This window comes from Colletotrichum costaricense (genome assembly GCF_030867565.1).
Source record: "Colletotrichum costaricense strain IMI 309622 chromosome Unknown Scaffold_2.1, whole genome shotgun sequence".
Classification (NCBI taxonomy): domain Eukaryota; kingdom Fungi; phylum Ascomycota; class Sordariomycetes; order Glomerellales; family Glomerellaceae; genus Colletotrichum; species Colletotrichum costaricense.
The window spans coordinates 772,368-786,107 of NW_026848231.1; the positions used below are offsets into that span (position 1 = coordinate 772,368).

At 53.8% G+C, this 13,740-nt stretch overlaps 1 protein-coding gene across 1 annotated transcript; it reads left to right on the forward strand.

The window, feature by feature from the left end:
* Positions 1-2,180: 2,180 nt before the first annotated feature.
* Positions 2,181-11,138, forward strand: CCOS01_01866 (uncharacterized protein; the record flags this gene model as incomplete). The annotated part of the gene is made up of 1 exon (XM_060450058.1): positions 2,181-11,138. The coding sequence occupies one exon, from the start codon at positions 2,181-2,183 to the stop codon at positions 11,136-11,138; it is 8,958 nt and encodes a 2,985-aa protein (XP_060318708.1).
* Between the last annotated feature and the right edge of the window lie 2,602 nt (positions 11,139-13,740).

The following is a 13,740-nucleotide window of genomic DNA, read 5'->3' on the forward strand; positions in this document are numbered from 1 at the left end:
TTGCTGCACGTGCTAGAACCATGGAGCAGCCCTTAGCTTCGGCGATATCAAGGGCAAGGGGCGGACAATCAGGTACAGGCACAGGCACACAATAGTTTGAGGCGTAAGGCGATGGTACCGTCCGATGCAGCGGCGCATTGATGGTTGAACTTTGAGCTCGGCCCCTCATTGATGCAAGTGTTTAGTGTAAGTGATGCAAGTAATTGTTGAATTCAAGGTTGATGGAAGAGGATCTCCGATGAGCTGCATTTGCACCTGGGCGGCTGGTACCACGAGGTGGCTGGCAGGTAAGGTGGATACCAGGCGAGCGGGAGTTCCCACTTTAAGAGATGGATGAGCCAATGGAGATTGGGCAAGGCCGGAAGTGGCCGAGGGTGGGATCTGCATCGATTGGACGGGGACTCGGGAGTGAAGGAGCCACGACTCCGGGCCTCTGTACTTACCACAGTATACGTCTACGTACCCTTCCTTAGCTAAGCAAGGTATTTTGTTTGACAATCGGACGCATTCCCACTCCACCACGTCTCTTCCCTCGATATGCACCATGACATGTTTCCTGTCATAAAATAACTAACTTAGAGAGAGACTACATGACTACCTACCAGCATGTTTCAATGGCCATCAATGAGAGTGGATGAAATGCTGACCATGACTTCATTTCCACCCGCCAGATTCCCCAACAGCCCTGTTCCTGGATTCCGCCGCCCCCGTCCGTCCCTGTGCAATCCCAAGCCAAGCTCAGACCGAACCGTGCTTGTCCCCATTCTGTCTAGACCCGAGTCTTACCAATCGTTCCTGTCTCTGGTCATCGCACTAATTACCAGTAATAATTGTGGCTAACGGAATTCATTTGTGTGTATCCGTACTCTTTCCAAATGGGTAGGTAGGTATTGCTCTGAGCTTGACTAGGTATCTCAGCAAGCTTAAGGTACCTATGTACATTTACCTACCTTAGCTGAGGTACGCCATCGCGCTGTTTATCGCCCACAAGCCCCATTGCATCTCATCATTATTTGAGCTATCCGATCATCCGGGCCACTCCTCACACCCACCCACACACGGACGAGACAGGTACGAATACTGCACCGCTGCTCCGGTGCCCAGGAGTCGGAAGTACCCCATTATCTGGAGGGAAGAAGACTGGAGACTGGAAACTGGAGCACCTCGGGAATAGGAGCAATCTACTATTACTCTTGTCATCCAGAACCGGCAGCAGGGTTCCGTGTGGACAGCCGCCGCCGCCTCGTGCCGAGCAATAAGAAAACGACAAGGGCTTAGACGAACGACGTCTTCTCGCATTTCGCCAACCGCAAATCCCAACCGCGAGTCCCAATTCCTCCGCCAATTCCTGGCTCATACCTAGGCACTCCGTAGCGACGACCTGGACTGCTTCACTCTTCTGCAAGACAAGACGAGCGAGACCTGCATCATCCTCCACCAGCACCTCCGATCCGCACCTTTGCCCTCCTCTTTGCTTTGCTCTCTCTTTATACTTTCGTTCGCTACCATCGGCAAAATCCTACGCGTCCAACCTAAGCCTCTTTCAATTCATCTTGGTTCCGCCTGCCGCCCCCAACGAAACGAGCTCTCTCTCGGTCTCTCTATCTCCGCCCTGCACCACATCGCAGCCAGCTTTACCCCAAAACCTCCCACCAACATCCCCATTTCCGATCCCACCATATTTCCATCCTCCCTTCCGGGCCAGCCAAGGGATCCGATCATCAGTCTCACCCGCCACCATCCGCACCTGCAACCGTCTGCGCGTCGATTTCTTGAACACTCGCGATCGGCCAACCGCACTAGCTAGCTAAACTGCACATTTCCGTCGACAACTGTAACCGCGAAGGCGCCGAAACTCTGCTGTCCCAAAGCCGAGTGTTACCTCTCCACACCCACGAACCTACACCCCCAAGCACCGTTGATCGACGACATGGCGCACTCGGATTGTAGGAAACGGAGATAAACGTGCGGGATACCATAGAGATCTGGGTCTTTTCCAGGTACGGCCGACCTGGCCTCTGCGTCTCCATTTCAACTACATGGTCTTCTTTCTCCGTGTACTATTCGCATTCACGCTACTTGCGCTGGAAATGTTGGGAAGCTGACGTTGTCTTAATGGTGGTGGTGATACAGATACCGAAGCGAGCCACCGATCGCCCGAGTCGTTCTGCCGACTCACTATGGCTCTGCTCAATCCGACCTTCCTCTTCGGCGTCGTCGTCCTCCTCTACCTGTCCTCCTTTATACTCTTCGCCGTCATTCGAATCCTCACCGGCGTATCGATCCAGCGAATCGGCTACTTTTCCCTCCGGAGACTCGCCTACACCCCACGAGATGGATTCAAGATTGAGGTACGCGGCCTCGGGCTCAACGTCCACCGCCCAACATTTGCCCAGCCCACCTGGCTGAGCGTCGTCATCAGCGAGCTCACCGTCACGGTCGACATCCGCGAACTGGACGGCAAGAAGGGCGAGGACAGCTCAACCGATTCCGACAGCAGCACCGACGCGGAGGAAGAGCCGGAGGTGCCGGCCGCCGAACAACAGCCCAAGGTGCCACTCATACGTCGAAACGGCGGACCCCCGCCCCGGAGCGAGACATGGAAGCACTTGATGAAGCTCAAGGACCGGATGAAGAGGGCGCACCGCAAGCTCAACTGGCTGCGGATGGTAGACGTCGTCGCCACAAACTCCACGATTAAGGTCGTCGACGTCGGCGACGTCCAGTTTGGAAGCTTGACCGTCGCCGTCGACACGCGGCGCAAGATGGTGGACCGCGCTCGCTTCTTCTTTCAGGCTCGCAACGACAAGAACAAGCAGAAGCAGCGGCAGGCGGAGTGGATCATGACACTGCGCAGTGTCCTGTTCACGCCCGAGGGCAAGGAGTCCCTCGAGATTCTCGACAATGCGACGCTGAATATCCATGGATTCTTGTACGAGGCGCTGGATGGCCTGCGGGACGCTGCGATTGCCCTCAAGCTGGGCCGTGTTCATATACCCTACGACGACGTGCGCGTGTGCGCCGATCGCTTCAAAAAGTGCAAGTTGGCCGCGCGCTCGTCCACCCTGTCCGACGAGCCAGCCGACGTTTTCATGGACAAGGTCATACACGAGGTCGCCCAGCCTGGCAGCACCAACCAGGATCTAATCCAGACCGTGTCCGATTCCAAGGAGTTTGTCAGTTCCATCTTGAGGGGCGTTAAGGAGGTCCAGTTTGCAGTCAGTTTTGTTGGCATGACCAAGAGGGTGGAGTCCGTCAAACCTAGTGCCAAGCCCGTCTTGTTGAATGCGTCGATGAAGGAAGTCGGTATAGACTTGCACCGTTTGGACCCCAAGTCACCGTCACATAGGATGTACTTCCCGTCCAAGGACATCGCCCACGAGGCTCTCGCCGCGGCCCTGTCCATCTCCGTCGGTGTCGACGACGGCGACGGGAAACCCGAGAGGCTGCTTTACATCCCCATGGCGACAACTACTGTCAAGACGACGCTGCCGTCCAAGACGGTCGAGATGGCGCAGGATGTGGGAGCCGAGGAGAGAAACGCAAACATACTGTTCGCTAATTCCGTAGTAACTTCCCCCTCGGTGGATCTCGACCCTCGCCATCTGCCGCTCCTCGTCGCCATGCTGAAGCCAAAGTCCTCCAAGAGGTCACGATCTAGCCGTCAACCGCGGCATGTGCTCATATCACGACTCCTGCCCAAGGCTAATATCAAGTTCACCATGCACGAGCCCGTTCTCCGAGTCGCCTTGCCCGCAGTCGACCAGCACGCGGCAGCCGACGACTTTGATCTCATCATATCCTCCATTTCGTCAATATCACTCGACATGGAATCGTTCCATTCCACGGTGGAGGACTTGCACTACTCGCTCGCGTCAACCATGAGGATCCAGTCGCACGAACTGTACTATCAGACGTCATCGAGTAACCGATTCGACTTGATTCAGACCGAGTCCTTCGAGCTTAAGGTGCAACTCAGTGCTACGCCAGACGTCCATGTCGTTGCCTCGAGCAATCTGCAGACCTTCTCGATCAAGATGGTGCGCCCCGAGATCACCGATGGTCTTAGACAGATCGTGCGACAGCTGAGGCTAAACGTCGAGCCCGAGAAGCGTTCAAATTCACACACGTCCACCAAGAAGCAAAACTTCCTTCGCGCAATGCCATCTTGGTTGTTGCAGTTTCAACTCCAAGCATCAGACTTCAGCATCGAAATTGCGGGCATTGACGAGGACATCTCGGACGATACCCGCGGGGTGTCCCTCCAGCTCGACGAATTTTCCGCAGAGTACCGCGCGCAAAGACTCGAGGGGCTTCAACGGCGGCCATCGCGGCGTAGGGCTAATAGCCGTACAGTGGCCCCTGACTCGGACCTGCTCAAAAGTCCAATCTCACCACCGCCGAGGAAGAAGCAGCAGAACCATGGTGATGGACGAAGGGTCACTTTCCACGTCCGTGGCCTCGAGGCTTACATTGTTGAATCAGAGGACAGGGTCGAGCTGGAGCCGTTTGTCAATATGCCGCGGTTTGAGGTGGCCTTCCAGGCCATGAGTGACCAGCAGGGGCCGATCTTCCACATTCATGCCGCGATACGGACTGTTCTTTTGCAGTACTCTCTCTTCCGCCACTACTCGGTCGGTGTTGCCATCATGATTCTGCGAAAAGCCTTCATGAGGTCAGGCCAAGATGTTGCGTCGCCGCCAATGTCGCCGACGACGCCACGGAAAGACGGCAATGCCGATTTCCTGGCTCCTCCCATGTCACCAGGCTCTCCCTTTATCGACATGAGCGACTACTCCACCTTGACGCCTGAGCTTGTAGCCATCGACCTCAAAGCTGCCTTGGTGCAAATCAAAGCCGAGTTGCCGAATGATCCTCAGTTGATGGTCCAGGTCTATGGCGTCGAGGCTGGCCGGCACAGATGGTCTTCGCCGTACATTGCGTCCAAGCTTGTTCGGATCTACGTACAACCACCTAGGATGCGAGGCACTTGGGCCAGAATGGTCAGCATCAAAGGAGGACGTGTCGACTATCGCAAGTCGCGGCGCAAGCTGACAGGTGGTGAATTCCAAGAAGACAAGATGATCGACGTCAACTCCGACGCTATTAGATTTGCCGTGCCCCACGAGGTTCAGGTCAATAAGATTTCCGACAATATCATTAATACCCTCAAGTCGATCAAGCAGCTTCACCACCGCTTCAAAACGGGTACGAATGAGTACATCCTCGACAAGGTCCCCGGTGGACCAAAGAACGTTCCAAAGGTATCTGTTCGGACACGCTCGCTACTCTTTGAGATGGAAGATGGAGCCTTTGAGTGGAAACTCGGAATGATCTACCGCGCGGGTAGAGTGGAGCAGATGCAACGACTCGCCCGTGAAGAAGCCTTCGAAGTCAAGAGTAAAAAGGTCCGTGAAGAAGAGTCGAGAAAAGAGTCAGGCAAGCTGCGTGCTCGCTCGCTTTTCAACAGGGGACGACAGCAGAATGGTGCGTCATGGGCCAGGAGCCAAAGTGCAGATGGACGACGGCCTAGCAGCAGAGACGAACGCTCAAGGGGCAGAGCGCCGCGATACGACCCCGATGGCGAAGGAGTCGGCCTTACTGGATCCTCCAAGGTTGCCGAACAAGAAGCACGGGCGAGACTGGATGCATACAACGCACAAAGTTGGAAGAAGCGGATCGATCGGTTCTACGTCATGGCCAAGAACGGCATGAAGGAGATTCGAGGTCTGTTCTGGGGCCCTGATCAGCTTCCTGACGATCTGGAGGATACGGAGAACATCCTCGAAGTGCCACAGCGACCCGCGCTCGCGTCTGCACTCATCACCGATCTCCAGTTCGTCATTGACAAGCCTACATTCGCAATGAAGGATTTGCCAGACTTTATCAACTCCGTCGGCAAGGGAATGCCAAAGGACATGAAGTACGGATTGCTCGTCCCAATGCATGTCTCGATTGACCTTAGTGAGGCGAGGATATCATTACGCGACTATCCGCTCCCCCTGATTCATATCCCCAGTTTGAAGGCAGGCCAGTCGACAAGGCTACCAGCTATGTCGCTCAAGACAAACTTCGTCATAGCGGAGGAGTTCCGAGGTATGGAGTCTACCCGCCGTATCAAAGTCAACATTGTTCCTCCTCGGATCCACGAACCTGGCGGTAGCAACGAGGGTGGCTTCGCGATCGACGTTCGGCGGACCATTGGACCAGTCAAGTCTTACTCCAACATGCGCGTCGAAATCAACACAGCTCTGCCGACAAGGATCACTTGGGGTCCAGCATACCAGCCAGCCATTCAAGACATGATGATGGGCATCGAGTCCTTTACTAAGCCTCAGATTGACCCATCAGAAAGAGTCGGCTTCTGGGACAAGATTCGTCTCAACTTCCACTCCAGAATACACGTGGCGTGGAGAGGCGATGGTGATATGCATCTCGCACTCAAGGGAACTCGTGATCCTTACTGTGTGACAGGCAACGGCGCAGGATTCCTGATGTGTTGGCGCAACGAAGTCAAGTGGAATATCAATGCCGACGACGATCCGAAGCGGTTCATGACGGTCGACTCTGGGGAGTACGTTCTTGCCATACCCGACTACAGCCATCAAGTCCGCGAAGCTGCGAGACGCACTGGAGAAGACGACAGCCTCATGAGCGAAGACAGCTATAAGTCCGGAGCGTCCTTCAAAAAGGTGGTGATGAAGCTGTCGGGCAAGGTACAGTGGATGGCTGGCCTCGTCTTTGAACGCGCGATTCAGGACGGGAAGCGTAGCTTCGAGTTCAGACCGCACTACGACATTATGTTGCGCGCTCCTCACCATGTCAAACCCGAGGACCAACCATACGATGCTTTCCGCGGTTTCCGGAGCCAGCATATTCACTTGTCGATTGCTGTCCGAGCTCCGGTCGACCGTGACTGGATGGCGAACAACGTCGAACCGTCTAGGAGCTACAACACGGTTCATTGTACACCTCGCTTCTTCACTCACTTCTTTGCGTGGTGGTCGTTGTTCGGTGGTGCTATGGCATTGCCCATCCGCCAAGGTCCGCTCTGGCCGGGTCGGGAGAGGAACAGCAAAAAGTTCGGTAAACACCTCTCCACGATCAAGTACAATCTCCTCTTGGCACCGCTGTTCCTCAGTCACATCTACAAGCATAAGGATGTTGAAGATGCTTCGGACAGTGGGGTGTCGGCAACGGGTCTCAAGGTCAGATTCGACAGCTTCATGCTGGATCTGCACCAGAGACGTGAGGAGTTCAATACCCGAGACCGCGGTCGCAAGACTAAGGGAAAGACGAGCGGAATCAAGCTTCACGCGGCCCAGCTTGACCTTGCAGCAGCCGATGTTCGTGCTGTTTCGGCCAGTATACGAGGATCAACGACAGAAGCCATCAAGAAGGGAACGATGGGCGACCTAATAACGAATCAACGCGACGATAGCACAGACCTGTCCCGCTTTACCATTCCTGATAATGACCTCAGTTGGATCGATATGGACGATTTCGTGGAGCTGGATTGGATCCTGCCTACAGAGCCTAACCCGGACACCAAAATCCTTCCACTCGCTTTTGCGCCGCGTCTGACGTACTTCCGACAAACTGATATTGGCGGCGTCATTGCAGGTGATCCGGACCGCAAAAGCCCGTTCGGCGATGAGCCGACTCACTTCTGTATCATGAGCCACGATGACGATCCCAGAAGAGTACAAGCACAACTCATCCAAGAGCGGTTGGTTCAGTTGGATGCTCAAATTGAGAACTACGGACGCAGCCTCGGAGAAGCCGAATTGAAGGTTGTGCGTGACGACGGCAAGGATCCGAAATTGGTAACAGCGTTTGAGAGCCTCCAGCAGCAGGGTGGCATCTTGCAGAAAAAGAAGGCGTACCTCCAGAACATGCTTCGTCAAATGAACAGCAAATCGCCAATCAACGGCAGCAACCCCTTCATGAGAGAGAGCGAAAGCAACGCGTCTGACGAATCGGTTGGACTGGATAAAGAAGACGACTCTCTTACGATACCCTCGGGAGCAGAATTCGAGAGTGATTTCAACAACCGATTCGTCATCCACAACCTTCATTTTAAGTGGAACAACACTCTCCGAAATGTTGTGCTTCGTTATATTCACCAAGTCAGCCAGCGCAGAGGTTTTGTCTACTACCTGTCTCGCCCTGCCGTCAAGTTCATCCTCGACATTGTCGAAGAGCAGTACAAAGCGAAGCAGAATCCGAAGCCTGCGAGCAAGAATAGGACGCCGACCGGGGGTGCTACAGCTGGCGCTTCTCCTGACCTCGATGCCGCAGAACGCGAGTTCAAACAGGATATTGAGGATCGCATCAAAAATATCCTCAAGGACGGCAAGAAGTATGTCAACGCTGATGGAAAGAGTGGCGAAGACGTGCCCAACGTGCCGATTGATGACCTATCGAGCGGTATCTCGGATGAATTCACGCCGCAGAACAGTTACCACGTGCGACTCATTGCCCCGCAGATTCAACTGCAAAGCGACAAGAACAAGAAGAATGTCGTCATTCTCACATCGAAGGGCATGGAACTGAAGGTTGTCGAGGTCATGGACAAGAAGAGACTTGCCGACAACGTCAGCGGTCTCGTGCAGAGAAGATTCCTCGTCAACATGGACAGCACACAGTTTTTCGTTACTCATCAGTCGTACTTTTCCGAAATCGTCACCACATACGCCGGCAGTCGGTACGGCACTCCTGCCACGTCGTCATGGCCTCCTTGGGTTCCCATGGAAGTCATGTTCGACTTTGAGACGGATCCTTTCGGTTTTAATAGAGTGGTGCAGAAGACGTCCGCGATGCTTCGTTACGAAAAGTACAATACTTTGCGTCTCAAGTACAATGATGAGGTCAACACTGAGGGCGCTGGCGATCCATCCCAGCCCAGCAACGAAAGGAAGATGGATAATCTCTGGGTAGAGTTCCCGCAAGCCAGAGCACTCTGCAATTCTGGTGACTACTACGCCATGTACGTTATTGTACTGGATCTGCTCATGTACAATGAGCCTCTCGAAAAGACACGGACGGAGCGCCTTGAGAAGATCATGCTCGCCTCAGACTTCAGCGACCTCAGCGGTACGCCTGAGATGGTTGAGAAGTTGCAAGAGCGCATTCGTCAACTTCAGGACATCAAGTCCCACTTCCAGATATATTCCAAGTACATGGACCAGCGCGGCTGGGAGGACAGGCTTCTTCTTGAACGAGACCTAGCAGCATGCGAGGACGAACTTTTCTTCATGATGAAGGCCATTACGTCTTCACAGCGGAGATACGAAACGAACTCGGAAAGCAATGCTCTACTCCGGTGGAGCATCACAGCACGCGACACGGTTTGGCACATGCTTCGAGACAACAAGGAACCGCTCGTCGAGCTGCAGCTCAAGGATGTGGAGTATGATCGTACTGATAACGCAGACGGGTCACATATCAACTTGATCAGGGTTGGCAAAGTCTTTGGACTGAACTTACTCCCTGACGCCATGTACCCGGAGATCATTGCGCCCTACGCCGAAGGCGACAAGGACATGGGCAATCAAGAAATGATTCGCGTATACTGGTACATGCTTGAAGCCATCGCCGGTATCCCCGTTATGGATCATTTCGAGGTCAACTTGTTCCCCATGAAGATCCAACTGGAACGTGAGATTGGCAAGAGGGTGTTTGAGTACATCTTCCCAGGCATCGACGGCGACAACAAGAACAAGAACGATTCTCCCTTTATGCTCAAGCACCAGCCCACCGAGGACGACGATGAAGATGACGACTCGATGTCTGGCTCTGGTCGTCTGACTGCTAGCGATAAGGACGGATTCAGCACACGACCGGGTTCGCTTGAACTGCGTCTGCAACCAACACTGAACTCAGACTCTCCGACCAAGTCAATAAACAGCAAAAAGTCACTCACGGTCAACACAGGCGAGGGCCAGGGCCATACGTTCCGTCTCTTCCGCTCCGTCGGTACAGGCAAGGTCCCGACCAAGAAGCCTTCGTACGAGTCACTCAAGTCAACGAAAGAGCCTCGCCCAGGAATCGGTCGTACCTCGACCGGCTTCTCGTCAAAGGAGAGCACACTTCCCGGTGACAAGAAGTCGCGCTTTGGTCGGCGCAAGGAATCAAAAGCGGAGGATTCCAAACCTTCGGATGACCTCACCAAGATGATGTCACGCGCCAGCAACTACATGACCTTTGCGCAAATCAAGATGCCCTCGGTGGTGCTCTGCCTCAGCTACAAGGGCAAAGACAACCGCAACGTGGAGGACGTGCACGACTTTGTATTCCGCATGCCGGCGGTCGAGTGGCGCAACAAGACGTGGTCGAACCTCGACCTGGCTCTCGCGCTCAAGAAGGCAGTTATCAAGGCTCTCATCTCGCACACCGGTGCCATCATCGGCAACAAGTTCAAGCATCGCCCAAGTAACACGCAAGCCAGCAAGCTTCGGGAACTCGCCAGCGGGTCCTCGCTCATCGCACCCACGCCCTCGTCGTCATCCCAGCATGACGCGGAGAGCATCAACAACAGCGACGACTCGTCGAGCTTATACGGTAACTCGCCTGTCGACTACTCCCGCTCGCCGCCGCGCTCGCACCACGGCAGCTCGGCGAGCAGCATTCCCATCCCGCGGTCGACGAGTCGGAGTTCCAGCGTCGCAAGCGGGCGGTCCCGTCGGATGGGCGAGTCAAGTCTCCAAACGCAGCAATCACAGCAACAGCAGCCCGCCGTCCCCAGTTTCCTCATGATGACGCCGCCGACGCCGCTCGATAGCCGGGCGCCGACGCAAGGGTTGGGGTTCGAGCTGTTGAGGCCTTCTAGTAGGAGTAGTCTGGCGCCGTTTGACCAGGCTGGCGGGGGCACGATTCGCTCGCTTTCACGGTCTGCGACGGGCGCGGAGTCGAGTGATCGGAGGAGGTCTGCCGGGAGCGGGTTTTTGAGGGATAAACTCAGTGCGCTGACGCATCGGAAGCGTGATGGGAATCAGAAGGAGGCTGGCGGTAGTCAGGGCCAGGGGCAGAGGGAAGATACGCCTGAGCGGGAGGACGAGGACGCGAATGCTGCGCCTGAGAGTCCCAAGGGCACGAAGAGGTTTCCTGGTTTGAGCCGGGTCAAGACTGGGTCATAAGGCGGTCCAACTGATTTCTGCGGTTGTAATCTAAATGGAAGTTGCTTGCCTTTGGAGCACAGTAAAAAAGGTGGAAGTAAAGAATTATGTTTCAACAAATGGAAGGGTAGACTCGGGGTTGGAAGAGCGGGATGGGAGGGACAAACTACTAGATTTGTTTTTTTGTGTGGAAGGATGAAGGGAGAGGGGATTAAATACCCGGCGTTGGCTGTGGAAATATTCAAATTCAAACTACGTTCTATTTCTGATGCTGATAGTATAACTGCATTATTCTGCTTTTTGGTCTTGTGTGCTTTCGATGTGATGTTTTTGGGGGATTGGTGAGGCGAGAGGGGAGATGTAGAGAAAGAGGAAGGAGAGGAAGCAGATGTAGATAGTATAAGGTAGGGCTAGCAAGTGGGAGTGTATTATTCTTTTTAAGAGTTACTATCTAGACCCTTGATATGCTTTCCTTCCAAAGATGTAGTCCACTTTGCGATGTTGAGAGTTCATACGCCTGGTACACGGGACTGGGAGGAAGAGGTAAAGAAAATAAAAAGGTAGACCAAGCTCAACATTGAATGAGGGATGACAACCCCTCGTACGACAGGGGATGATATCAGTTGAGGCCTTGAATAAGAGAGCTGGAAAGCTGTTTTGGGTACCCGGAATCCTTCTGACTGTGAATTGAAGCCATTTGAATTTCCAAATTCGACATCGTGAATCTACCTATTCATCACGACATCTCAATCGCGATCATTGCCTTCACTCGCCTCTCCTCCATGAATGAATGGTCTAGTGGATTACAAAGATGTGTGATGCAGAAAATCCAACTGGCGGCAATGCAAGTTCTATATTTGGCGTCGTCGTGGTAAGGGGTTTTAGATACCAACGGATGGGGAAAGGAAGTAAAAAGGTAGGTTTTTGCTCGAGTGGGCAAGTCGTCACCAGACCTGTTTACAAACGAAGAATCTTGATGAATACCCGTGAGTGAAATAAAGCAAAAGTGACTTGTTTGATATTGATCTAGTAAGCCGTCTCTGCAATTTGTTCCGAGAGTGAGTTTGCCCGGATGGAAATGCAGAATAGGAACGCACAACTCGAAAGAGGCAGACAGTGCCAGCTTGGAAAGTCGGCTTGGAGAAATTTCACTCATTATCTGACCATCTCCTCTGACATGAGTATGCTCCATCCAAAAGAACTCAAGTTTGTCTCTCTATAAACACCACGGCCGGCATTGCTCAGTTCAGGCATATCAATCAACTGGTGTCGTCGGGAGATTACGATGACCATTCTCCTCCCTTCCCTTTCCCCGAAACGGAACGGAACGGAACATGCTGGTATTGGGTGTTTCTCCTAGGGATACGCCTGTGGAATTGGCGGGATCAAAGGCTGGAAAAGGAGGATTGGCGTTGTCCATTTCACATAAAGACATTACACTGACATATCGCGTCAATATGTCGCATCAATGTACTACATTATACCCAAGTAGATGCACGATATATCCGGGACAGAAGTTCAGCCTGGTTACAGGGACATGGCCAAGGGTCATTGGCCTGCAGGAGTATCATGAGCCTAAGCTCGCCAACACTATTTGCAAGAGACTGCTTAGCACCTTCTCTCTTCCCCGAGCTCGTGATGGTTTGCCCTTTGCGGGCACCTTAATCGCACATGAGCATAAGGGAAACGGCCTTGTGGAACAGTATGAGCGACCCGAGGTAGGCATTTGGGTCTACATGGTTTACACCGTTCCCCACGAGAGGCTTGTCTCATAGCTCCAGTCACCATAATCGACAGCGCCAATGCGGGGAAAGCTTCACCAAACGAAAGTGAACCCGTGAGGCAAGCAGCAGGGAGCGCCTCAAGAATAAGCCACGAGCTGACTGAAAGGTCTAGACCTGAAGGAGAGGTTCAGTTGGAAAGACACCTCGTCAGTACCAACCACGTCTCCTGTTTACTGTAGCTCTACCTATGTGCCTGATGGTGGCAGGCCGCGTCGTCAAGACAAGAACGTGACAGCCCGCTCGAATGTCTCCTACCAGGACCACCCATACTGTGAGCAACTGCTGCTGGAGCACATGGCTGTCAAAGTGTGGTCACGAATAGTAGCAGACGGGGAGCACGTGAGGTCTGCAGCCATGCACAAGACGCACAGAGTCTCGAAGGGGTGGTACCGGAATAAGCGGCCACAAGACTACGAATAGTGAGGTATCGGGCTATCGCGCATTTGGCGGGTTTGAGTTTAGAGAATGAAGGGCCGTGCGGAAGTACAGGACGCCGTTGAGATCCGGAGCCGTGTTTTGGGGTCTTGGCGCTGATGTTGGTGTTGGAGTCCGCGCAGTCAGTCGCCTACCTTAGAGGTCGCCGTAACTTGGCCAACGGATCAATATCGAAACTTGCATAGAAAGGAAGCGTGTGCGGCCCGCCAATGTTCGTGCCCCCATTTCGTACGCGGCAGCAATACTATGCGTGTTCTTGGCCCGATGCTGTCGAGCTGCGAGACGCGCCGTCGCAAGGGAGAAACGAGTAATATCCACAGACATTCGTGACGTCGAACTTTGGACAAGCGATGGATACCGACGGCCGGGCAGAGGTAGGTACTCACCTGGCTTTACCCCGCAAA